This window comes from Salvia hispanica, chromosome 3 (assembly GCF_029641045.1).
Source record: "Salvia hispanica isolate PSC_SH4W2 chromosome 3, Shi_PSC_v1, whole genome shotgun sequence".
NCBI classification, from domain to species: Eukaryota; Viridiplantae; Streptophyta; class Magnoliopsida; order Lamiales; family Lamiaceae; genus Salvia; species Salvia hispanica.
In genome coordinates, this window is record NC_142694.1 from 33001090 (window position 1) to 33024932 (window position 23843).

The 23843-nt window shown below is 37.0% G+C and overlaps 6 protein-coding genes across 6 annotated transcripts; 5 read left to right on the top strand and 1 right to left on the bottom strand.

Moving 5' to 3' along the window:
* Positions 1-1155: 1155 nt before the first annotated feature.
* Positions 1156-2704, top strand: LOC125210644 (large ribosomal subunit protein eL32z-like). The gene is made up of 4 exons (XM_048110195.2): positions 1156-1292; positions 1710-1804; positions 2131-2312; positions 2423-2704. Exons 2-4 carry the CDS (start codon positions 1715-1717, stop codon positions 2550-2552), a joined length of 402 nt encoding a protein of 133 aa, XP_047966152.1. The 5' UTR covers positions 1156-1292; positions 1710-1714; the 3' UTR covers positions 2553-2704.
* A 1131-nt stretch (positions 2705-3835) lies between these two features.
* On the top strand, positions 3836-7127 carry LOC125215271 (E3 ubiquitin-protein ligase CHIP-like). Its single transcript, XM_048116641.2, has 8 exons — positions 3836-4028; positions 4121-4188; positions 4301-4364; positions 5723-5794; positions 5972-6105; positions 6220-6358; positions 6429-6539; positions 6638-7127. The coding sequence occupies exons 1-8, from the start codon at positions 3924-3926 to the stop codon at positions 6761-6763; spliced, it is 819 nt and encodes a 272-aa protein (XP_047972598.1). The 5' UTR covers positions 3836-3923; the 3' UTR covers positions 6764-7127.
* Positions 7128-9784: 2657 nt separating this feature from the next.
* Positions 9785-10845, top strand: LOC125209795 (uncharacterized). The gene has a single exon (XM_048109377.2). It carries the CDS (start codon positions 9841-9843, stop codon positions 10726-10728), a length of 888 nt encoding a protein of 295 aa, XP_047965334.2. The 5' UTR covers positions 9785-9840; the 3' UTR covers positions 10729-10845.
* Positions 10846-12711: 1866 nt separating this feature from the next.
* LOC125211252 (peptidyl-prolyl cis-trans isomerase FKBP62-like) lies at positions 12712-15867 on the bottom strand. The gene is made up of 12 exons (XM_048110980.2): positions 15594-15867; positions 15398-15484; positions 15048-15308; positions 14891-14965; positions 14732-14812; positions 14430-14624; positions 14251-14346; positions 13994-14169; positions 13795-13917; positions 13483-13629; positions 13066-13193; positions 12712-12987 (listed from the first exon to the last, which is right to left on the bottom strand). The coding sequence occupies exons 1-12, from the start codon at positions 15778-15780 to the stop codon at positions 12861-12863; spliced, it is 1683 nt and encodes a 560-aa protein (XP_047966937.1). The 5' UTR covers positions 15781-15867; the 3' UTR covers positions 12712-12860.
* A 1193-nt stretch (positions 15868-17060) lies between these two features.
* On the top strand, positions 17061-18863 carry LOC125215421 (chloroplast envelope quinone oxidoreductase homolog). The gene is made up of 4 exons (XM_089067536.1): positions 17061-17272; positions 17634-17775; positions 17859-17950; positions 18024-18863. Exons 1-4 carry the CDS (start codon positions 17207-17209, stop codon positions 18708-18710), a joined length of 987 nt encoding a protein of 328 aa, XP_088923662.1. The 5' UTR covers positions 17061-17206; the 3' UTR covers positions 18711-18863.
* A 2038-nt stretch (positions 18864-20901) lies between these two features.
* Positions 20902-23690, top strand: LOC125212143 (Pentatricopeptide repeat (PPR) superfamily protein). Its single transcript, XM_048112222.2, has one exon. It carries the CDS (start codon positions 20957-20959, stop codon positions 23564-23566), a length of 2610 nt encoding a protein of 869 aa, XP_047968179.1. The 5' UTR covers positions 20902-20956; the 3' UTR covers positions 23567-23690.
* Positions 23691-23843: the final 153 nt, after the last annotated feature.

The following is a 23843-nucleotide window of genomic DNA, read 5'->3' on the forward strand; positions in this document are numbered from 1 at the left end:
CGACCATCAATTAATATGGATTGCAATATTTTGCATATTGACTTATTACATATTCAGTATATTTCATTAACTAACCACCTATCGCTGTAAAATAAATCGAGTTAAATTGAATATATACTACCCCATAATTTCAACTGTCACAGTTTCAAATTTGGACTTATTTGGGCTGTATATATTGGGCCAATTCACAATCACAATATACGAAAATGTATACCACTATACCAGTAATGATTTATAAATATCACCCGAATAATAATCAAATTTATTTGTTACATATATATCATGCAGTATCAAATTAGTAAATAATTTTATATTTATTTATTTATATTCACGATTGCTTGTGCTTTAGTTTCCTAACATTCGACACATTTATTTGAGTCACGTGCATTTAGAAAAATGGTAAATTATGTGATGAATACGTATTATTTAAAATCTCATGCATTAAAAGTGTATTAAAAAAATATTAAATGGGATTTAACAAATAATAAATGTGACAGATAGTAATCTTTATATTTTAAGGGGTGTATGATAGCGCTATACTAGACAAGTTACAAGTCCTTTTCTAATTTTAATTGTGTGTTTGATTAATAGATACACTTCTCTTTATCACATAGATTAAGAATAATGTATTAAACGGATGGTGAATAAAGTAAGATATATGAAGAGAGTAAGAGGGATGATTACTTTTAACATGGAATTGGGGGAGTACTTAACTAATATTAGTATGCAACTCGGCCTGAGGAAGCTCAACTTGAAGTCTATGCTTCACCTGGATTATTAACACATGATTTTGATGGATTAACTAACAACTTTAAAAGTTGAACCAAAATACTTAAACAAAATTACTAAATTGTCCTCCTTATTTCCAATTCTCACTTTGTACATATTATTGAGGTTATTTAAGTATATATAGTATTTTTTGGCATGACATTATACATATTTTGCACCAAACATGCTAATTAAAAATATAAATAGCACAAATCATGATACATGATCATTTCTTTTTCTTTTTTTTGGTAATTACTCAGAGTATCCACCGGCAGACCTAGTGATTATTCTCAGCGCTGATTTGTAGGCACCTCAATGAGTGAGAATGTGAGATAAATGACCTAAAGATTTAAAGCTCCGCAGCATGGATACAAAATCCAACCCAGTGACGATAGGGCCTAATTTCATATCGGCCCAATTCAAAACTCAGCTGTATTCACAGTATAAATTGCTCAAAACCCTAACCCAATACCTCATAGCGTCGAGACACTAAAGGAGGAGATCCAGCGCCGCCGCATCACCAGGTCTGCCGCCGTTGTTTCTTCATTTCTGTCATGTTCACTGTTGTTTTTAGCTCAATCTATATCTATTATTAACTCAATCCGAAACTTACGAAGATTTCACCTACTCGATATGATAATAGAGAGCTGTTTTGATGAATGTAATGATGGATTATCTTCTGCAGTAGTCTCAATTTGATTGCTCTGCGTTCATTTTAGAGAAGTAGCTCTGTAGCTAGATGTTCTCTATTTTTGTTCAGTTGTTGATGTATATCTGCGTAACCGAAGCTTTGCAGCTTGATTAATACTAGAAAATGATTTATACATTCAGTATGTTTGGTTGATTGAAATTTGCTGTGCGAATCTGGAAATTTGGGGAATATGCAGCAGCATTTGTTTTGATGTGCTCGCTTCTTAATACTATTACTTGTGTGTTTGCAGAAGCCATGGCTGTGCCTTTGTTGAACAAAAAGGTTGTGAAGAAGCGTGTCACCCAGTTTAAGAGGCATCACAGCGACAGATATGCCTGTCTCAAGGTATACTTCAATTCCTTGATTCTATTTGTAGATTTTGTAATACCAAATGAATATGACCGAAGAAGTAGAGTAATATCAACTTATTAGATGCTATCGTTTAATTTTAGGGTTTTTTTCAATGCTTCATGATAACTGGGATCGAGTAATACTACATATATACATGGGGTTAAGAGATTTCATGAGTCTATTCCTCAATATTTGTCTCTTTGGTTTAGCTTAGGTGATGGCAGATGTTTTGAGCTAGGTTTAGTTTCAGTTACTTTTGTTCATATGATGCTTAATTTAGGCCATTGTGTTGCTAATTGGCTTTGTTTTTCATGTGATAGACCAACTGGCGCAGGCCCAAGGGTATCGACTCCCGTGTCAGGAGAAAGTTCAAGGGAGTCACCTTGATGCCAAATATCGGCTATGGATCGGACAAGAAGACCCGCCATTACCTACCCAACGGGTTTAAGAAATTCCTTGTCCACAACGTCAAGGAGCTTGAAATTCTCATGATGCACAACAGGTTCATTTGTTTGTGTGTTATCTCTAATGTTTTACTACCGCACTTACTGTCACATTGATTTCCGGTGCAACTGTGAGTTATAACACGCTATGTTGGTCATTTGTTGCCAGGAAGTACTGTGCTGAGATTGCGCACAATGTCTCCACCAGGAAGAGAAAGGAGATCGTTGAGCGGGCAGCTCAGCTCGATGTTGTAGTCACCAACAAACTGGCTAGGCTGCGCAGCCAGGAAGATGAGTAAGCTGTGTTGCACAGCTCTGCTACTTATTACCTCTTTCCTTATTTTTCTGTCAGTGTTTTTACTTACTAGTATTAAGGTTATTGACTCGAGAGTTGAATTATTCGACTTTGTTTTGATTTATGTGTTATGCAATCAAGACATTTTGAACTTCATTTAAACATGCAGTTCATCCTTTTGTTATCTTCAAATGAAATTCGTTAAAAGTTGTGTGCATTCAAATAATTAAGTTATCGGAGAATTATGGTCAAAATTCTGTTTATTTTAAAGAATATTATCAGTTCTCGGGACACAAGATGCCGACCTTTCTAAGCCACAAAGCTTGTGAAGCGAATCAGAGAACACTCTGTAAACATAAAGAAGAAAATTTTTGTGATGTAGTCTACATTTTGTACTACTATTACATAAATGATACTCCCTCCGTTTTCAGGAAGTTTTTTCATAGTTGAGTCGTTTCTATATATGGTAACTTTTTTATCTTTCTTACTTTATTCTGTCTACTTTATTCACTTTATATTTTATTCTCTCTACATTTTCCTTTCCTTTACTTTTTTATCAATTTATTTAACACATCCAATATTCCTTATTAAAATTTCGTGTCGAAAAGTTTTGCCTCAACTATGGCGAAGCGAAGGGAGTAGTACACATTTACTCTCGACAAAATTAAACTTTTGTTCAACTCTCGTATCTAAAGGCTTAGGCCTATCTAAAGGGTCTAGGCTAGTCAATTTGGGTATCCTATCTGAATTTTTCAAAATCTATTATTCGATCCGAAAAAATTTTCGGTACCCTGACAACGGACTCATCCACTCTCGATTTTGGATTTTTATTTTATTTTTTATTGTTTATTAAGAAAATTAACTATGAATTTTTAGAAATACAAAATTAAAATAGTTTGAATTTAAGAGGAAAAAACCCTAAATTTGACTTAAAAGTGAAGAATATTTGGATTACATTTAATTATTAAATTTAAACAGATATTTAAAAAATTGAATAATTCATGTGTATCTAATTGGATATCAGGTTACCCAGTACCCGACAATTCAAAAATCATATACCCTATTTTGATAGCCCTACCTAAGAAAATGTTTAGTTGGGATATAATCTACACAAAGTTGTGTCACACGTAAGATTCATATATTTAATGAACCATATAAAGATTAAGAGTTAAGACGAATATTGACCAAACAAATTTATGACGTAAATAGAACATTCTAGAGCTAATTTATTTGTAATCCTATCCTAACTCAAATCTAATTCCAAATTGGGGGCCGATTAATAGAAAAGTTAATTATAAACAAACTTATTCATAATCTGAAGCAAAATCAGCAAATCTCTGGATCCGCGCATTTTCTCTCTCCTATTCACTCGTTCATGTCGCCAACAATGGCCGCGAAACAAGCCGAGCAGCTGAGGCAAGACGGCAACACGTACTTCAAGAAGGATCGGTTAGGCGCCGCCATTGATGCTTATACCGAGGTACTTTTTTTTATTTTTTTTGTGATTTCAAACTGATTGACTTTTTTTCTCTCTCACGATCGCGTTGCTGAAGAAGTTTCGGTTCTCCTTAGGCGATTGCGCTGTGCCCCGATGTGGCGGTGTATTGGACCAATCGAGCTCTCTGTCATCGCAAGAGGAAGTATGCACGATCACTGAACTCGTTTCCGGTTTCAGTTTGGAGAAGATTTCGTTTCCTATCTTTGTTTGAGACCTATTGTTTTCATTCGATTGTTCTCTCTCCTTATCTGCAGTGACTGGACGCGTGTGGAGGAGGATTGCAGGAGAGCGATTCAGCTCGATCACTATTCTGTAAAGGTATGGAGTGTAAAAACTGTGCGAAATTCTTCTAGGTCTTCTTAGTTCATTTGTGATCGTCATATTATTTGTGATTTTGCTATTTATGCTGAGGTTTATGTGAATCATCAAAATTAAATTAGTAATTGTGAAGAAGGAATGTGAAGGAGAGTGTATATATTGAGAAACAAATGATTAGGCATCATTAATAGTGAAAACCAGCGCCTCGATGGATTCGAGGTCTTTACCTCTAAAGAAGCTAAGGCAAGGGCTATCTGAAAATGAAGCGAATTGTTGATTGAATTATGAAGGAATACAGCATGTGTTGCAGTTGCCATTCAGTTAAAAGAATCTCGGTTCCAAAGCTATACGTGTTATTTTCACCTCATAGGGAAGGAAAAAAGTTCTACAAGTTCTAGGATTCATTATTTGTTTACTCTTCCTAGTCTTGGACACAATATGATTGGACGTTGTTGGCAAAGTAGCCTTGAATTCGATGGGGACATTGATTGTTGTTGTAAATATAAATATAACAGATTTGAGAAAGTGCAAAACTTATGTCGAACCAAAACAATCAGCCAAGTGGGTGTGATCCCAGAGCTGCTGACATTGTATCCTTACACGAAAAATTCATTGACTATAAAATTTGTCAAATATAAAGAACACTGAGACACAGCATTTTCTTACTAGAGTTGACATTGGTTGCTCAATGCTGAGTTTACCTAGCTAGCATCTGTAAGTTGTGATACTGAAATCCATGAAATCTTGAATTTGCATTAATGTAGCAGCTTATTTGGTGAATACAAACATACTGAGTTTGAATCTTTCGTTACACGACATCTAATGCTAGAACTCGACTGCATGTTGATATTTTCTGGTAGGAGAAGGAGACATCGACGTTCAACTTTATAGACTTGTTCTGCATAAGGGCGCAGTAGTTGCTGAAAACATTGATGGATTATGTTTTCTTTTAGTTTTCCGAGACTATAGTTAAACATATTTTCCGACTCTGATAAGTCATGGATGGTAAAATGTATGTCTGTAACTATGTATGTATGTATGTATGTATGTATGTATGGACTTTTCTTATTTTGTTAACATCCAACATACAACAAACATATTTTCTCTTAGCTCTCTTTGGAAGTTATTGAAACCTGAACTATTATGTAACTTGTTTGCCTTCATGAATTTTGAATAACTGAACTTTTAAATAGCTTGCAGGTGCTTCCTTTGAAAATATTTGTTGCGTTCAAGCATGACTCTATTGAAATGTTAGATATGAAGCATTGAGATATTTGTGTGGCTATACTTCTATATTTACCTATCAAAAAACTTTCGAACTATATTTACAACTCATTGTTGACGCCTTTTCCTTTTAGGCACACTATATGCTCGGTCTTGCTCTGCTGCAAAAGAAAGAATATGCAAAAGGAGTGATTGAGTTGGATAAGGTATGATGGAGTGATCTGTATTCATATGCTTGTATGTGATTCGTGTTCACTATTTTGGCTGCGTAAATGTTTAGATCAAGATGAATTGGGGTGACTGGTATACTTCATTATGGTTCTTTTATTTGGAACATTGGGCCTTGATTGAAAATAATGGTTGTTCGTCATGCATGATGTTAGGCGCTGGATCTTGGCAGGGGTGCAAACCCCCAAGGATACATGGTAGAGGAAATATGGCAAGAGCTCGCGAAGGCAAAATACTTGTTATGGGAACAAGAGTCCACCAAGCGATCTTGGGAGCTTCGGAACTTAAAGTAATTTCCATCTTTGGTTTCTCTTCTTTGCCGGTCTTAAAATTTCTCTGTGTGTGCTTATGGTATGGCATTATGTCTGTTTTTTACCCGTGCATTGCTTACTGTGAGTAACAGAGAAGCTTGTGAAGAAGCCCTAAGCAATGCTTCTGAAAAAGATGGTTTCGTCGATGAAACTCACCTCTCTGCTTTAGATCAAATCAAAGCCTTGAACCTAGTATTTGAGAAAGCTACAGAGAATGATACCCCAACGGAGGTGAGCATCGATGTCTTTGTATGTTCATATGATTACCCGTCTTCTTAAATTTCCATTTATTGATTTTCAGGTGCCAGACTACCTCTGTTGTAAAATCACTCTGGATATTTTGCGTGACCCTGTGATCACTCCGAGTGGGGTGACATACGAAAGAGGAGTGATCCTCGATCACCTCCAGAAGGTGAGTTATCGCGTCTCTGAACTCACATGATCGTAATTTCCATCATAACTCATAAGCATGTGTTTATGAGCGTGACTTCCGAATTTTCCATTTGTTAGGTGGGTAGATTTGACCCCATTACCCGTGAAACGCTGCATCCGTCTCAGTTGGTACCGAATTTGGCCATAAAAGAAGCCGTGCGAGCATATCTGGAGGCGCACGGCTGGGCCTACCGGATGGACTGAAGCTGGGATCTTCGATATGTCCATGTAAGTATTCGCAGCGTCTCTCCAGCAGAACAAGGACAACTTATTTGTGATTTGTGCTTTTTTCGAGCACGTTCGAACATCGTAAGGTTTATAGAACAGTATGATCATTGCATAACTTATAGTAAGTCTGATTTAATTACCACAAGTAGTTAGAAATCTCACATAGGTCTCCAGAAACCGAAATTGTACAGTGTTTTTTTGTTGCCAACGTTTTGTTTCGAGGCAAAATTCTTGTGGCTTAAGTTTGAATGTCAAATTTGAACCACCAAGTATTCTAATTTCTTGATTGGGCTTTTGGCCCAAATTTAGTAAGCCATTCATATCCAGCCCAATCACAATACATGAATTGGCAAAGCTTTGGACCAACTTTTCAGTCTAATAATCTTCTTTAGGAGAAATAATAATAGAGTAATCCACAATATTAGTGTAAATTTAAAATTTATTATGCTTAACATTACTCATATAAGCAATGAGAAAAAATTTAAAAATATAATGATATTTACTTACTAGTATTATAAACAAACTAAACACGTGGTGTTTTTTTAATTTCCACTACTTGTTCAGAATCAATTTCCGATCACAGAAAGAAGATACTGATGTTTACATTATGCCTTTTCTGTATGTCTCATTCACGAATATAAACTTTAATATAATGATTACTTTTTTAGAGAAATCAAGAACCAATATAGTAGGAGAAGTATATTTATCACTGGCAATTATATATGAACACGAACCTATGACCTATCTACTACACTGACTTGTGACACAAAACTCATCTTAAAATAGCATAAAATTTCTACGCAATTTGCCTTTTTAAATTTTTTTTTCTACTACTATGATATACAACAAGTTAATGATTATTGATGCTACCAATTGTTTTTATAAACTCAAGTCGCATTCTGTTAGCCTATCTTTTGAGAACCAAATGGAATATATATTCACCTTATTTAATTTTATACTCACGTGGTTGAAACACAACAGTGATGACTCACTACACGGCCAATAATATGAATGTCGGTGTCAGTCCCAATGGAAGAACAATAGACACGTGCTACTTTTAATGGGGCTAAAAATTATCGTACAAAACTTAGTACTAGTAATTAATTTACGCATTTATCAATTGGTTTCTGAAATTTCCGTTTATGTATTTAAATTTTAAATTTATTGTTATAGTATCGTTCAACGCGTATTTATTTAGCTCATTCCACTTTATAATTAAATAGTGCATGGTTTTATAGTTAGTTGATTATAAACATGAATAGTCATTATGAAGGTAATATTACAAATACTTATTACAACTTGATTATTCTATTTGTTCAACCTAGAATTTTGACGAATCTCAACACAATTGTTCCCTCTATCACATCGTAGTTTGGATCGTTAAAATTCCATTATAGTTGAATTAATTTTCTTTTATGACAAAAAATAATAAATTTAATTTAATTTTTCTTATACTTTATTACCACGTCAATAATTTATTTTGTAGGAGTAATTAATAATGATTTCCTTCCTATTTAACTCAACATATTAAGAGGAAGCGTCTGAACTCATATACTATACTAATACTAATATAAATATTTTGAATATGGATAAAATATTGAGAAGAATAACAAGTGTGTGGAGGTGTGACCACGTAGACATTGAATATATTGAAATAAAATATTAGTAGGATTAGTTCTTGGAATAGCAGACAGCATATTTTGCATATCCACCTCTGAATATACTACTCGTTGCTTACCACCGATTAACACGTTTCGTTTCGCCATAATATCCACCTTTAGCACTCACCAAGAGACATGGCCACTCAACCTTTATCCCCTTCACCCACCCACGCCTCAAACCATCAATTTTATTACCAGTTGCACAAACATCATTAATTTATATTTCTTCTTCTTATTATTATTGAGAGGAACACATTAATACTGATTATCCACGTGGACAGATAATAAAATCAGTGTTTTATCTTATACTGATGGAAGGTAAATTAGTAAATATATACTCCTACCAGTATATGCATTTATCTTATAAGATTAAGGTGAGGCACTTTGGATGGAATTTTAGGTCTATATGTGGACCAGTATTTTAATACTAGTAATTACTACTATATGGCATCAACTTTAAGACTAGTGTAACACCGCCATGATAAACGCTTCCCTAAAAGTTGACTATGTCTATATTTATTTTTTAATTAACAAAAATCTACAAAGATTGCGCGGAAATAATATCCCAGAATTTAAAATTGAAACGAAGTTATTTTAATTAGTTGAATTAACTTTTTATGAATAATGGAGTATTATTTTCACTAAATTTTCTTTATTATTAATTATGTTATTTTTACTTAATTAACTTTGTTGTATTTATAAGATACTATCATTAAAAATTGGTTTTAAATATTTATTATAAATATTCAGTTCAGTTTACACATAATTATGCAGATATACAATAAATTAACTATTTGCAGAAGGATTAATATATAACATATTTATTAATTTTAGATTAATGAATATTTATGTGCCGATTTCAAAGAAAAATTCACAAGAATCCAACTATATATACAATTTTTTATTTATTTAAATTATTTATCATTACTCAGTTTTTAGTGTCTGTGCGATAAATAAAACTTATTCATCTTGCTAATTTATAAATTTAAACATTTATTAAAATTTCTCTATAGTTGCAATAATATACTTATATACTACTCCATATATGAAAAAAATAAAGATTTAAAACTTAAAACGCCCAATAATCTCCTGCCATGTCAACGGGAACAATCCAAAGAATATGCTTCTATATAATTAAAAGTAATACTAATTACTATGAATGAATAATGAATAAACACTAATCCTAGGTATTATCCTTCTCCCTCATTTATTTATCCTATCCCACTCATATTTATTTATATTTAATCATTAACGGAATATTCCCCGGAGTATTTCCATATTTAATTATTAATTCTCGTGACCTTTCCTTATATAAATACACGACCATGCTATCGATTAAACCTTGGAGCCAAAACAAATACGCATTTCATCTTATTTAAAACAAAGAAAATAATGAAATCGAGTTTTATGAGAATGAAGAGAGTGACTGACCCGTTTGACGAGAATGCGAAGGCGCGGATCGTCGGCGGCGATGTGACCCGACCCGATTACGTCAGCAGCGGCAGCGACCACAGCGCTGAGGCCGACGACGATGACGTCACCTCCTCGAGCCTCTCCGCGCTCTTCTTCGGCTGCGACGCGGTCGTATCGGCGGCGGAGGACTGCGGCGGTGCGGATGCGGAGCTGGATCGGGCAATGTGCGATTCGATCTCGGAGAGCGTGGATCTGATCGGGAGGATCGTGGAGAACGAGGCGGATTTGTTTCGGAATCAGCTTAGGGTTCAGGTTGGGAGAGCGGCGGAGATATTCGATTGCCTCAGATCGAACAAGCAGATGATGCGGCGGAATGTGATGGCGTATTTGAGGAACTGCGGCTACAATGCGGCGGTTTGCAAGACGAATTGGCCGAGCTCCGGCGGTCTCAGCGGCGGAAGCTACGAGTTCATCGACGTCGATTCGGCGGCGGTGGGGATGAGGTCTAGATACGTGGTCGATTTAGATTTCGCGGCGGAATTCGCGATCGCGCGGCCGACGAGCGAGTACGAGTGCCTCCTGAGGCGATTGCCGCGGATCTACGTCGGAACGGCGGAGGAAATGAGGCAGATCCTGAGAGCGGCGAGCAGCGCGGCGAGGTGCTCGCTGAAGAGCGGCGGTTTGACTCTACCGCCGTGGAGGAAGCACCGGTTCATGCAGTGCAAGTGGCTGGGACCGTACCGGCGGACGACGAATCTGTTTCCGTCTCCGGCGGCGGAGAATCGCGTCAAGTGCCGCGCCGTTGGTTTTGACGCTGCCGCTAACGGCGGCCTTTTGGTGTTTCCGGCGGCGGGTAGAACGAGATGAATGCTTACAAAATTAACAAAAATGAAATGCTAATGAATTTTTGGATAAATAATTTAATTTAAAATATATTATCCTGTATTTTTTTTCACTGTAACGCGGCGGCGCAGATTAGCAAGATGTACACGTGTAAATTAGGAGTATTTAATAAATACTAAAATACAGCATAAAAGAGATCTTTTGGATATATATATTTCGGCATATTAAAAACAAAGACGGGAGTTATGAAATTTAGTTTAATATAAAATGTGAGAAATTACAATTCAATTCAATTATAATATGTGGTTTATGATCGTCAGTCATTACATTATTGACATAATAGAATACCCTCATTTGCCAGTTGCCACTATATTTTTATTATTTTAGTATATACACATAAAAATGAGTCTATTTTCATTTATAAACATTTTCCCATAATATATTATACATTAGATATATCAATTTATTTTATCTTTCTACCACCTAACCCAACATTTTCTCCAACTAATATATTTTTAAATAATTATTAACATTACATTTTCTCTTTTACAGTACGCCAATTATTTTGATCGAAATGCATATCACTCCATATTACACTTATTTTATAGGAACCGATATAGTATTAACTTAGAAAGTCACGAGTTTAAAATTGTACTTCTATATTTCATTTTCGGAATCAACGGCCATCACCAATAATGATAGAATTCAGAAAGGAATGTATGAGTTCACCAAGCAATAGAGGAATTAATACTTGAAACCAAAAATTTTGGATTCAAATTCTCACTGCGTTTATATTTATATTATATTTATGTTCATTTATCCATAAAAATAAAAACTCAAAATGAAATACTACTAAGTCATTTAGTATAAACTTAGCTTCACCTGAAATATCTAAATCTGGAATATGTATGTGACAGATAGAGAGTGGGGCAGGGTACATTCACTAAGGATAAGGTAATAAAGATAGAAAGGGGGACAAGTGTGTTCGCTTTTGTCTTTTGATTGAATAATCCTATATAAGGGTAACTGACCCCTTTGAATGTCTTCTTCTAGCATCCGGGAGCCAATCACCTCTTCCCACTCATATATTTTAATACTATTATATTACTATAAACATACATTCATTCATCATACTATTTTATTTATTGATTAAACCAAAGTACTGAATGGACCTAAATTTGACAGGTATTGCTCATTGTCGCCGTAGTTTATTCAGATATTGGTCAATAAAGGTTACGCCAAGTTGCATGTGGAATTCAAAGATTATTTGTGAAGGGACGTTATGATATTCGAACTAATTTAGGTAACTGTATTATACTAATATTGTTTCAAGTTGAAATATAAAATGTGAAAGGCTAACAAGAGTTGCAAATAAAATTAGTTTGAATGTCGAATTTCTCTTCCATAAAGAGGGCTGGCAAAATGAATATCATCATTCATTTATACAAATATTCAATCTACACACATATTTAAATATTTATTCAAATGTAGTAATATATTAAGAGTTTCATTTTCAATATTATACTACTCCTAATAATTACTAAGGATTGTAGCCATTTCTTTTGAGATTTAATTCCCAAGTCCCACCAAATATATGTAGATTCTTTCCCTTTAAATTTTAGTCGTAGTATAATCTTCTTGTTTGTAGAAATGTAATAAAAAATGGCACTAAAATGTCTGTGTTAATGTCGGCAATTAATATATATTTAATCATAATGAAGAAAAGTTAAAAATTAAATTTAAGACCAAAATATATGAATCATAAATATAATTTTTTTTAAAATATTTCAATTATGATTCCCCAATTAAACCATAATTCGAACCTCCTATATTAGATTTGGCCAGAAGCATCTAAAAAACAAAATTGTGCTTCATCGTCGACTCGCTTTACATATTTGTGTGAATTACAATACCCAAACATTATAAATACGATGCTTGCAAAATTAAACCTTAAACTCAATTTATCAATGCCACAAACTATATCAAAAGCAACTCAAGAAGAAGAAATAAGGCAACTCAAATCTTGAACTGATAAGGGCAATGAATCCACAAAAGTAGAACTCCCAGCATGAACTAAGATAAAAATGGAAAAAACAAGAATAACCTTATTTTCAATAAGGAAGTGGAATTATTGAATTGGAAGACTGGTTTAGAGATTATGCCTTGCTGTCAATGGGTTGTGCCTTGTTCATTTTGGCAAACATGTTCCCATAAAACTTTGCATCTTTCTTGTTGTATTCCTTCACCTTCTCCTTCAGCATTTTGTACTCCACCTTCAAATCCCTAATCCCACCACACAATATGTTTAGAATCTTGTGATCACAGTGAGCTCAAGAAGAGTGTTTGTGTTTTTTCCTTTACCTGTTGTTGGGGTCGAGCTCGAGCGCCTTCTTGATATCAAATTCGGCCAGATCCAGATCCGCCATGTTCATGTATGCTTGAGCTCTTCTAAACAGCGCCTTCACGTTTGTACTCTCAAGCTCCAGCACCTTCAATGGACAACTTCGATTGTTAGCTCGTTCAGACAGTGTTTACAATCGTGCATACAAGATCCTAAGGGGGCGTTTACTTTGATGATTAGCTTAGATAAGTAAAAACAGTAGGTAAATGCCCCCTTAGGAGTTTTGGGATATCTCAAGGGCCATGCTAACTCCTATTATTTGAGCTAATTGTGTTTGATTTTTATCTAATTGAAAATGTGGGATTAAGGAATCATATTAACGGGATGAAATTAGTCAATCATATATCTTATTTCATGAAAAGTAAACACCCTCGAACCTTGGTGCATAGCTTCTCTGCTTGCTTAAATTCTCTAAGTTTCAACTTGCAAGCTGCGTCGTTCAGGTTGCAAGTGATCTTCAGAGCTTTGGCCTGCTTCTTTTCATCCTCACTCAAAGAGGAGTCGTGCTCGATGTATTTGGCAGCCTGCATTGCGTATATCTAATTCAGTCATTGTATCAAACTGGCATCTAACATATCATACCTCAGATTAAGTCAGTCATTGAAAATATTCAAATTGGCATCTAACATATCATAAGCTCAGATGATTCAAATTCACATTCTCATTTGTAAGCTCAGATGAAAATATACCTTCTCATATCTCTTTGAGGCTCTCGCGTGCTTGCCAGCTTTGAACAAAGCGTTCCCTTCTTCCTTTTTCTTGCTAGCAGCCTCAATTTTTTCTTCGTTATTCATATCCCAAGATTCCCTCTCCTGAAATATACACCAGCAAGTTGAACAAATTTTACAAACCCATTGATACCTGAACCTAAACCACAGTTAAACTGACCTTGTCGAAAGAGACTAGCTCGACTTCGTACAAAACAGTCGAGTTAGCAGGAATTTTGGTCAGCTCTTGCTGTGATTCAGATGAACCAAACGCATACTCTGGAGAAATTGTCACAAGTGCTACCTCTCCCTTTTTCATTGTAATCACAGCCTTGTCCAGCCCGTTGACAACTTCCTCTGCTTATACGAGCACAAGTTCAGTAATATGCAACTGCAAATCACATAATCAGAAGTGAGCAATTAGGAAAAAGGGTGTACCTTCATCCGTTTTGAATTCAAAAAGATCGTTCTGGTTATCACCATGGCCTTTCTTAAGGAAGACAGTACCATCTTGCAGCTTACCAATCAATTTCACTAAACAAAATTTGCACAACATGATTAGATGACAGATTTCATATCAAAGATTGACGATAAACAAATTCACAGAACGTGGTTACATTTAACTAGAGCCCCTTCATTCGGGCGCTCATACCCCTCCCCTTCTTTCAGTATTTTCTTGACAACTTTCTTGTCTTCGGTGACATTGGAAACTGTCTTCCACGATACCAGTTCGAGGTCAATAGCCAGTGTGGCATTAGGTGGAATAGCTCCATAATCACCGCAAGCGGGCTTGCCCTTCTCACCGAACCCATCTGCATCAAAGATCATAACATAAACATGACCAATTAGAACTGTATAGAAGTTGCATAGATAAAATTATCAACTTAGAATCTTGGGTAACTGCCATAGCTAATCTTACATTGAGCTTTCACTGTAAGGAGGACCTTCTCCCCCTTCTTCATCGTCTTCACAGCCTTCGAAAGGGCAGGACAAAAATGACCTAAACATGCCAAGAATATCAGTATAGGAGTATGCAAATAACACAAACATTTTGTCAATCAATATTTCACCAACACACCTTCTTGAACAGTGAACTCAACTCCATCGGATTTGGCAACGACAGCCTCACCTTCTAGCCGTGCTTCGTACTTGACTGCATTACACACGACCATGTCAGTTACTAACAATTCAATACACATCAATCCACATTTGATTGAAGGTGAGAGCTTACGCACCAAACACCTCATCAGGATCCTTGGGATTCTCCCATTTCTCCCCCTCCTTGAGAACCTTTTTGAACACACCACCATCCTTGCATATATCCTTCACACTCAACCACGACAGCAACTCAACATCAAACTGCAGAGTGGCATTCGCAGGGATAGTCGGAGGCGAGCCAGATTCACCATAGGCCAGCTCAGGGGGTATGGTGAAAACGGCATTTTCCCCTTTCTTCATCGTTTTGATTCCTTCATCCCACCCCTTGATCACTTGCCCTGCACACATTTTCATTTTACCCCCAATTTTTCAACAATTCCGATATTCAAGCATTCGAACATCGCAATTCGGAATCACCAATTCAAACCTTGCCCAAGCGTAAACGTGAAAGGCTCCGCCCTATCACGGCTCGAATCGAATTTAGTTCCATCCAGCAACGTTCCAGTGTAATGAACTGAAAGTAAAATTTATTTTCAACAGCAAAACAGCAAGTCGCCAGAATTTGAGAATTCAAAATCGCATACACAAATGACCTAAATTTGATGAAAATTGAGGAATTGTACCTTGCACTTCGTCGCCATTGTCGGGAGTGTCCCAGTCCTCGCCTTCCTTGACGAGCTTCTTCTTCAGGCCTTGTGATCCGATCTCCTTCTCTTCTCCGACCTTCATGTAGCTGCTGTCCTCCGGCAGATCCAAGTGCGCCTCCACCGCCTCCGCCGCCGGAATGTCGAAATCGTCTGTCATTTCCATCTGAAAGCAACGAGCCGACGAGACAGTGATGAGTACTCGTCGTGTGAAGCTGAGCTTATAAATGCAGAAGTTCTAGAAACGCTTTGTACGGATACAGCAACTGCAAATCTAACTGATTTTCAGCTAATTTTTAGCAAAAAAAACTAAATTTTTTTCAATTTTTCTTTACCTTTTTAACTTAACAAATTTTAAAATTTGAATTACATATTGATTGCACCGATTGGAACCGAAATAAATTGATACATTCCTATACAATTTGTTCTTTAGCAATTTTGTTTCTCATTAGAATTAATCAAGTAGAAACCCAAATAAAAGCATGAATTTTGAGTTATATTTGTTCATTGTGTACTCCGTCGTCACCAACAATAATTCCGAATAATTGAATCTTAATCAAACGAGGGAACATCTTTTTTTAGGCTCATGAACTTTGCCAATATATCATTTTAGGTCCGTAAACTAAAAGATAATATTATTTGAGGTATTTTGAACTTTTTTCGGATGAAAATGCCCTTAAGGCCTTCAAAGGGCAATTTGGACAATCCAAATTAATAGCTATCTAATTTCAAAACAAATAAACTAAATATAATTCACAAATCACCTATAGTAAGTTCTTAAAATGCAGTTTAGATTGAAAAAAATAAAATAAAGTATCAAGTCTCAATTCACTATCCCTAAATAATTGGTCATCCAATAATTGAAAAATTAACACATACTCCCTCCGTCCCATGTTACTCGCACTTTTCATTTTAGGTTGTAAATTTGGGATTGATTTTTTAGTGTAATTAAATTAGAGTTTTAAGTGTAATAAGAGATCACTTAATAAAAGAGCTCTTAACTTAATCTAACATATTAATACATTAATTGTGACTTAAACTATAAATAGTGTAAGTAGTTTGTAACGAGCCGAAATGGTACAAATAACATGGAAAGGAGGGATTATTTTTTTACGGTAAATTTTAATTATATTTAAATTCAATTTGAATGGTAATTGAATTAAATAGTAGTAAAAAAATTGTTGGAATCTAGGTCTTTGACGCAAGATGAGTGGAGAAAGAATTGTCTAAATTGTTAAGAGCATTTTCGTTCGGAAAATGTTTAAAATACCTCAAATGATATTAACTTATAGTTGACGGGCCTAAAATGATATTTTCAAAGTTTATGGGTCTAAAATAATACTTTGCCAAAATTCGTGGACCTAAAAAGATGTTCCCTCCAATCAATCGGGAGGAGTAGTATATAATTCCAAATACAAGAATTGGTTTCGTGCTTGATCAATTTATTATCCACGTCATCACCGATGGAGGAATATATATAGATAGATAGATGGATACCTATATTTATCCGTACACACGTACTAAAGGTGAAGGATGAACAAAGTTTGGGGAAAAAAGTGATTCACAAATTCCGATAAGCAAATTATCTCGGTATGGCGGAGAAGCTGATGTGCGCGGTTCAGTACGACTCTTATGGCGGCGGAGCTGCTGGCTTGAAGGTCAATTCCATTCCCGATTAAACTCTCTCTCTCTCTCATTTTATTATTTTTGGATCAGTCAATTTTGGTTATTGAAATTTTAATTTTTAGTTTTTGAGTTTTCATTTTCCATGTGTGTGATCACATATTCCTTGATTTTGCGGTCGAAAATGATGATAAAATAAATTAATGAATAAATAAACATAGAAGGTTAGTTTTTGATGTGTTGGATCTAGGATTTAGAGATGGAAGAGTGAAGCATGTATTTGAATTTAAGGATAAAAATTGGAGAAAAATACAAAATGCAAGCTTAAATATAATAGGTAGTTTATGAAAAGATTGGTGCATTAGTAGTAGTTAATTGTAAGGGATATTAATGCAGCAAGTTGAAGTTGGAGTTCCTAGTCCGAGTAAGGGTGAAGTGCTGCTGAAGCTGGAAGCCACAACCTTGAATCCTATTGATTGGAAAATTCAGAAAGGCTTATTTCGTCCTTTGATGCCTAAGAGATTTCCTTATATTCCTGGTAATCTGTCACATTTTATTGATAATTGTGATTTATATGTGTTTGTTTCCATGATTGTCTTCATTCTTGTCCTGTGGAAACAGCTACCGATGTGGCTGGAGAAGTTGTGGAGGTTGGCCTCGGAGTAGAAAACTTCAAACCTGGTGATAAAGTCATTGCTTCCTTGAATGTTGGTGTAAGTTTCCATTTACAATTACATTTCATCTTCTTGCTTCTTGAATGGATTGCTTTGTGGGTTGGTAAAACAGACAGGAGGTGGCTTAGCTGAATATGCAGTGGCTAAGATGGATATGACAGTTCATAGGCCCGCTGAAATATCTGCTGCCGAGGGAGCAAGCTTCCCTATCGCCGGCCTCACCGCTCACGGGGCCCTCACGTTGGCCGGGGTCAAGTTCGACGGCACCGCCCCCCACAAGAACATCCTTGTCACCGCAGCCTCGGGGGGAGTCGGCCACTTCGCCGTCCAGTTGGCGAAGCTGGGGAAGGCGCACGTCACGGCCACCTGCGGGGCCCGCAACATCGACCTCGTGCGCAGCCTCGGGGCGGACGAGGTGCTCGACTACAGGACCCCCGCGGGCGCGGCCCTCAGGAGCCCGTCGGGCAAGAAGTACGACGCGGTGATCCAGTGCGCGTCGGCCATCCCGTGGTCGGTGTTCGAGCCGAACCTGAGCTCGAGGGGCCAGGTGATCGACCTCACTCCCGGGACGAGCGCCATGTGGACCTACGCCGTGAAGAAGCTGACGCTGTCGAAGAAGCAGCTCGTGCCGTTCATGAACTCTGTCAAGGCGGAGAACCTGGTGTTCCTGGCGGACCTGGCCAAGCAGGGGAACCTCAAGGTTGTCATCGACTGCAAACACGCGCTCAACGACGCCGAAGCTGCCTGGGCCAAGTGCATCGATGGCCACGCCACCGGAAAGATCGTCGTCGAGCCATAGACGGATCGAGCTGCATCCTCACTGTTGCCACAAACCTAATAACAAAACCATCTCTTGCTTCAACAACTTATACGCTACTATAGTACATCACTCATAACTAAACCATTCTACTATTTTCAACATTTTACTATTAATTTCTCATCAATTCTCTTACCTCGCTTTCTAAATAAGCTTTCGTCTAAATAAACTTGAAATCACATGGTTTCCATCATCTATATCAATTTTAGAGTTTTCCTTCTTAAATTCTAGATTTCGGATTGTTAGGACTTCCTTCTCCAATAAAATTATGGTTTATTTGCATCTCTCTTCTTGAAAAAATTGAGAAACTATAAAATAAAAGGGAATTTTGGAAATATTTACAAAACTATCATTATGTATATTATAATAAAATAAAATAAAATAAAGACTTCATAATCATAAATTATTAATAATTATATGTAACTTCGATGTAGTTGGTTTAGTGGAGTAGTGGAGTGCATGAAATCTTCCTATAAGTATTTTCTTTCATGTAATGTTGACGAAAAAGAAGAAACTACATTGAATACTTTTATGTAGTGCAATCGATTTGGTAGCTCAAGATCATTCAGACGAGAAGGTTAGGTTTTTGCCTCTTTGTCTATGTGAAATTATTTCATTCTCCGAGTTTGATAGTTATCGACAGTTGATGGAAGTGCTCATGCTTTGATTACTTTCCTCATTGTTTCCTCTTCTTTGCTCTTCTCTGGTGAGCACCCTCAAGATCACACATTAATGAGGATGAGTTTCTTATGCATAATTCTCTGACTTGGTGTCCCCATAAATAAATTGGAATAGATTGCTTGGTATATGGACACGAAAAATTTCTACAAAAACCAATTCTATAGCGTGTTTCTTTCTTTGTGCTTGATATGTGTATGGGGGCTCCGGGGAGAGAGCGGGTAAGGAAAAAGGAGATAATAAGCAAAGTCGGCGATTGACGACTACAAATGGAGATTTTTTTTCCCGTAGATAAGAAAAACTACCAGAAGTGATTTATTCCGATGGATAAGACTTAAGAGCATCTCCATGGGCAATTGAAAACATATTTTCCGGTATGATTAAGCATTCAATAATAAATATTTGTTGAAATTGCAATATACAATGTATAGTTGATTTTAAATTGAAATTCTTACATGTAGTGGAGGCATATTGGCTGATGGAGAAGATGCACCAGTGTAGGACAAGGAAAGTGTAGGAGACGACCGGTGAAGATCAAGGGTACTGGAGATAGGTGGAGTCAGCCAGAAGAGGTTGGGGGAAAAGATAAGATTGATGCGTATTGGATGAGAAGAGAAGTCGGAGGTGGACATTTTAGCTTAAATTGTTTATTAATAATGGACTTTCCAATTAGTTGGTCCAATTATTTATAAGTGAAAAGTTTACACATTATTTTTTTATGAAACATAATAGATGTAACAAGCGTTTGTGGATTTATGTGATGTACTGGATTAATGTAATAAATTTATTTGTTTAATTTTTAATAAATTATATTTTTGAATTTGATGAAATATGAATGGAGATTATATTTTATTTATTTATTTAATATATAGTTCGTTATTGTAATTTTTCTATGATTATTACATATTGTATATTAGGAGTACTAATTTCATATCGATGGTGTTTTGGTATTGAATTGCACTATGCATTGCTAAAACGGAATATCTTTTTGTAGTAAGTAGGTAGTAGTATATATCAAAATATTTCTGTTTAATATGCGTCTTTGTTGTTTTAATATTACTATAATTTTAAATATTATAATCATGCTCTGAACTTAAACTGTATAAAATTTTACTTATATTACTCTAAATCAAAATTATAATTATTAATTGTGATTTGGTTTATTATATTTTTATTTTATTTTCACATTTATTATTATACCAACATTTCAATTTAATTAAATTGTTATTAGTATCAAACATATAAATTCTAAATTACAAAAATATAATAATATATATTTTAAAAAAATTTATTTGCTATGCACGGGGAGATACTAGTGGTAATAAAATCATGGTATAATTTGTAAGTATGATAAAAATAAATTTATTTATCTACAATGGAATTAATTCATTTTGGTGTGTAAAACATTAAAATAAAATAAAATAACAAATGATTTTTGTAATGCCAACAAATAAAATACTCCAAAATGAAATACTTAGACGCCTCTTTTCTCCTTCTTCTTCGCCACCCACAAACACTACTCGCCAAAACCACACTCTTCCCGCTCATGCATGTTTCTTCGCGCTTTCAGAGCTCAATCCCTCTCTCATAAACCCCATTTTCGCGCTCTTCAATCTCTCCCTCCTCCATTTTCAGCCGACGACGCCGTTTCCGACGTCTCAGCTCTGATCAAGAAGCCCAAATGGCAGAGCAACCCTCGCTTAGAAACCCTAGTTTCCCACTTGAGCCCCAAATCAGTTTCCAGAATCATAGCCTCGCAAAGCGGAGATGTCCCACTCTGCCTCACTTTCTTCAAATGGGTATGCAAAAAATCGACCTATTGCTACGATTTAGACAGCAGAATCCAGCTGCTGCATATGCTGGCGTCTGATAATCTGTGGGGGGTTACGCATAAGGTGTTGGTTTTCTTGATTAAAGAGTGTTGCACTTCGAAAGAAGACATTTTGAAGGTAACTTATGGTATTGAAGAAATGGGGAAAATTGGGTTTAGGGTTAATTATCCTTGTTACAGTGTGCTTTTGATGTGTTTGGCTAAGTTGGATTTGGGTTTGATTGCGTTTTCGGTGTTTAATAGAATGATGGAGGATGGTTTTGTTTTGGGTGAAATTGATTATAGGATGCTTGTGAATGCTCTGTGTAAGAATGGGTTTGTGCAGGCTGCTGAGATGTTTGCTTCGACAGTTTTGAAACTCGGGTTTGCGTTGGATGTTCATCTCTGCACATCTCTAGTTTTGGGTAATTGCAGAGCTGGGGAAGTTGATGAAGCATTGAAGGTGTTTGATGTAATGTCGGGAGAGGGCGGTTGTGGTGTTAACAGTGTGACGTATACGATCCTTGTGCACGGTTTGTGTGAAGCGGGGAGGTTGGAAGAGGCGTGTGGCCTGAGAGAGGAGATGAGTGAGAAGGGGTATAGAGCTAGTGCGCGTACCTATACTGTGTTGATCAAAGCTATGTGTGATCAAGGATTGATGGTTCGAGCGTTTGGTTTGATGGATGAGATGGCGGGGGAAGGGTGCAAGCCTAATGTTTACACGTATACTGTGCTTGTGGATATGCTGTGTAGAGAGGGAAGAATCGAGGAGGCTAATGGGATGTTTAGGAAGATGCTGAGGGATGGATTGAGCCCTAACATCGTGACTTACAATGTGCTGATCAATTGCTATTGTAAGGAGGGGCATGTGGTTTCTGCTTTCGAGCTGCTCGGGTTGATGGAGAGAAGGCGGTGCAAGCCTAATATACGGACGTATAATGAGCTCATGGAAGGGTTGTGTAACATTGGGAAATCTCACAAGGCAGTGGCTTTGTTGAGAAAGGCTATAGACAATGGCCTCTTTCCAAATGAAGTAACCTTTAACATTCTCATTTCCGGGTTTTGTAAGGCGGGTCAGCTGAGTATGGCTCTCAAGGTTTTGCGTACCATGAGCTCGTCTGGGGTTGAACCTGATCAGTTTTCTTATACTGCATTTGTGGACAGCCTCTGCAAGATGGGGAGACCTGAGCGAGCATGTGTTTTTATAGGACTCGTTGTGAAGAAGGGTCTTCGTGTTGATGAGGTGGCCTTAACTGCACTCATCCAAGGCTACTGCAAGACGGGGAGGGGTAGATACGCACTTATGCTCCTGGAACGAATGGTTGAGGATCGGTGTTTGACAAGCCCTCATGCTTTCAACATACTTCTTGATGTTCTTGGCAAGGAAGTTGAGCTAGTTCGAGGAAATGCTGTGTTGGGGAAGATGTTGAAGCATGGTTCGGCTCCTTCTGTCGTTACTTACACGTTATTGGTTGATGGGTTGTGTCGAGCAGGTGAAATGGCAGCTGCCTTGAGAATGCTGGAGCTCATGAAGGAGGCTGGCTGTCCTCCGAATGTCTACACGTACACTATAGCCATCAACGGCCTTTGCCAGAGTCAAAAACTGGAGGACGCGGAGGATCTTTTGGTTGAAATGTCTAGGGCTGCAGTTTCACCAAATGCCATTACATATGCTCTGCTGATCAAGTCGTACGTTGCAGCTGGCTGTTTGGACCGCGCTTTTGAACTTTTTCGTACAATGTTCAAGGCGGGCCTTCGACCAGACAACCAAACATACACCGCGTTGCTTTCTGGGATTCTTGATATTGAAACTGCAGATTCCGACGATAGCTCCACCCACTTGCTGTTTATGAAAATCGGAATCAACCACGCGTTGGAGCTCCTGCGCAGGGCCACAGAGTGCGGTGGCGACCCTTGTGGCGCATATGCCTTCCTGATCACAGGCCTGAGCAGAGCCGGGCGAATATCAGAAGCCGGTGCTCTCATCCAGCAAATGGCGAGCTCAGGCCTCACCCTCAGCAGCGATGCTTGCGACAGCGTGATCACGTCCTTGTGCGTACGCGATGAGTGTGCTCTTGCTGTTGCGTGGATCAGGAGGCTTGTTGCCTATCGCAACGCCCCGTCTCTTGGATCATACGGCTCTGTGATCCTCGGGTTCCAAAAGGAGGGGAGGATTCAAGAAGCTGAAACTCTGGTGTATGAACTTGTGAGAGATGCTGGTGTTGAGGATGAGAGGGTGATCTTGCCATATATTGGTTTCTTGATGAAGGGAGGAGATGAGTCTTGTTATTCTCTTCAGATTTTGGATTTGATTGGACAAATTGGGTTGAAGGAGAGGCCAATTCTTTAGTACAGTAGTTTGGTTTAAACAAATGTAGGGTGGGAAAATCCATCTCTTAAATGGAGGTAGTATTAGAGATTTGTGGGAGAGATTGGTTTGGCCCAAATTTATTGAAATTAATTTTGTTGGTTTTGGTTTTGGAGACTAGAGAATTATTAAATATTTTTAGTATTACAATAAGAATGAATTGTGAATTGTTTCAAACACGTGATTGGTGAGAAGCATGACATTATCTTGATAAGAGCCCTATCATAAATTAAGAATAAAAGAATGTAGCATCAAACTT

Coding starts and splice junctions, on each gene's coding strand:
- LOC125210644 (XM_048110195.2), top strand. CDS start 1,715: ATGGCTGTGCCTTTGTTGAACAAAAAGGTTGTGAAGAAGCGTGTCACC. Junction 1,805..2,130: donor ACAGATATGCCTGTCTCAAG/GTATACTTCAAT, acceptor TTCATGTGATAG/ACCAACTGGCGCAGGCCCAA. Junction 2,313..2,422: donor ATTCTCATGATGCACAACAG/GTTCATTTGTTT, acceptor ATTTGTTGCCAG/GAAGTACTGTGCTGAGATTG.
- LOC125215271 (XM_048116641.2), top strand. CDS start 3,924: ATGTCGCCAACAATGGCCGCGAAACAAGCCGAGCAGCTGAGGCAAGAC. Junction 4,029..4,120: donor CCATTGATGCTTATACCGAG/GTACTTTTTTTT, acceptor GGTTCTCCTTAG/GCGATTGCGCTGTGCCCCGA. Junction 5,795..5,971: donor GAGTGATTGAGTTGGATAAG/GTATGATGGAGT, acceptor GCATGATGTTAG/GCGCTGGATCTTGGCAGGGG.
- LOC125209795 (XM_048109377.2), top strand. CDS start 9,841: ATGAAATCGAGTTTTATGAGAATGAAGAGAGTGACTGACCCGTTTGAC.
- LOC125211252 (XM_048110980.2), bottom strand. CDS start 15,780: ATGGAAATGACAGACGATTTCGACATTCCGGCGGCGGAGGCGGTGGAG. Junction 15,485..15,593: donor CAATGGCGACGAAGTGCAAG/GTACAATTCCTC, acceptor TTTTACTTTCAG/TTCATTACACTGGAACGTTG. Junction 13,194..13,482: donor CAGAGAAGCTATGCACCAAG/GTTCGAGGGTGT, acceptor TGTCCATTGAAG/GTGCTGGAGCTTGAGAGTAC.
- LOC125215421 (XM_089067536.1), top strand. CDS start 17,207: ATGGCGGAGAAGCTGATGTGCGCGGTTCAGTACGACTCTTATGGCGGC. Junction 17,273..17,633: donor GCGGAGCTGCTGGCTTGAAG/GTCAATTCCATT, acceptor ATATTAATGCAG/CAAGTTGAAGTTGGAGTTCC. Junction 17,951..18,023: donor TTGCTTCCTTGAATGTTGGT/GTAAGTTTCCAT, acceptor TTGGTAAAACAG/ACAGGAGGTGGCTTAGCTGA.
- LOC125212143 (XM_048112222.2), top strand. CDS start 20,957: ATGTTTCTTCGCGCTTTCAGAGCTCAATCCCTCTCTCATAAACCCCAT.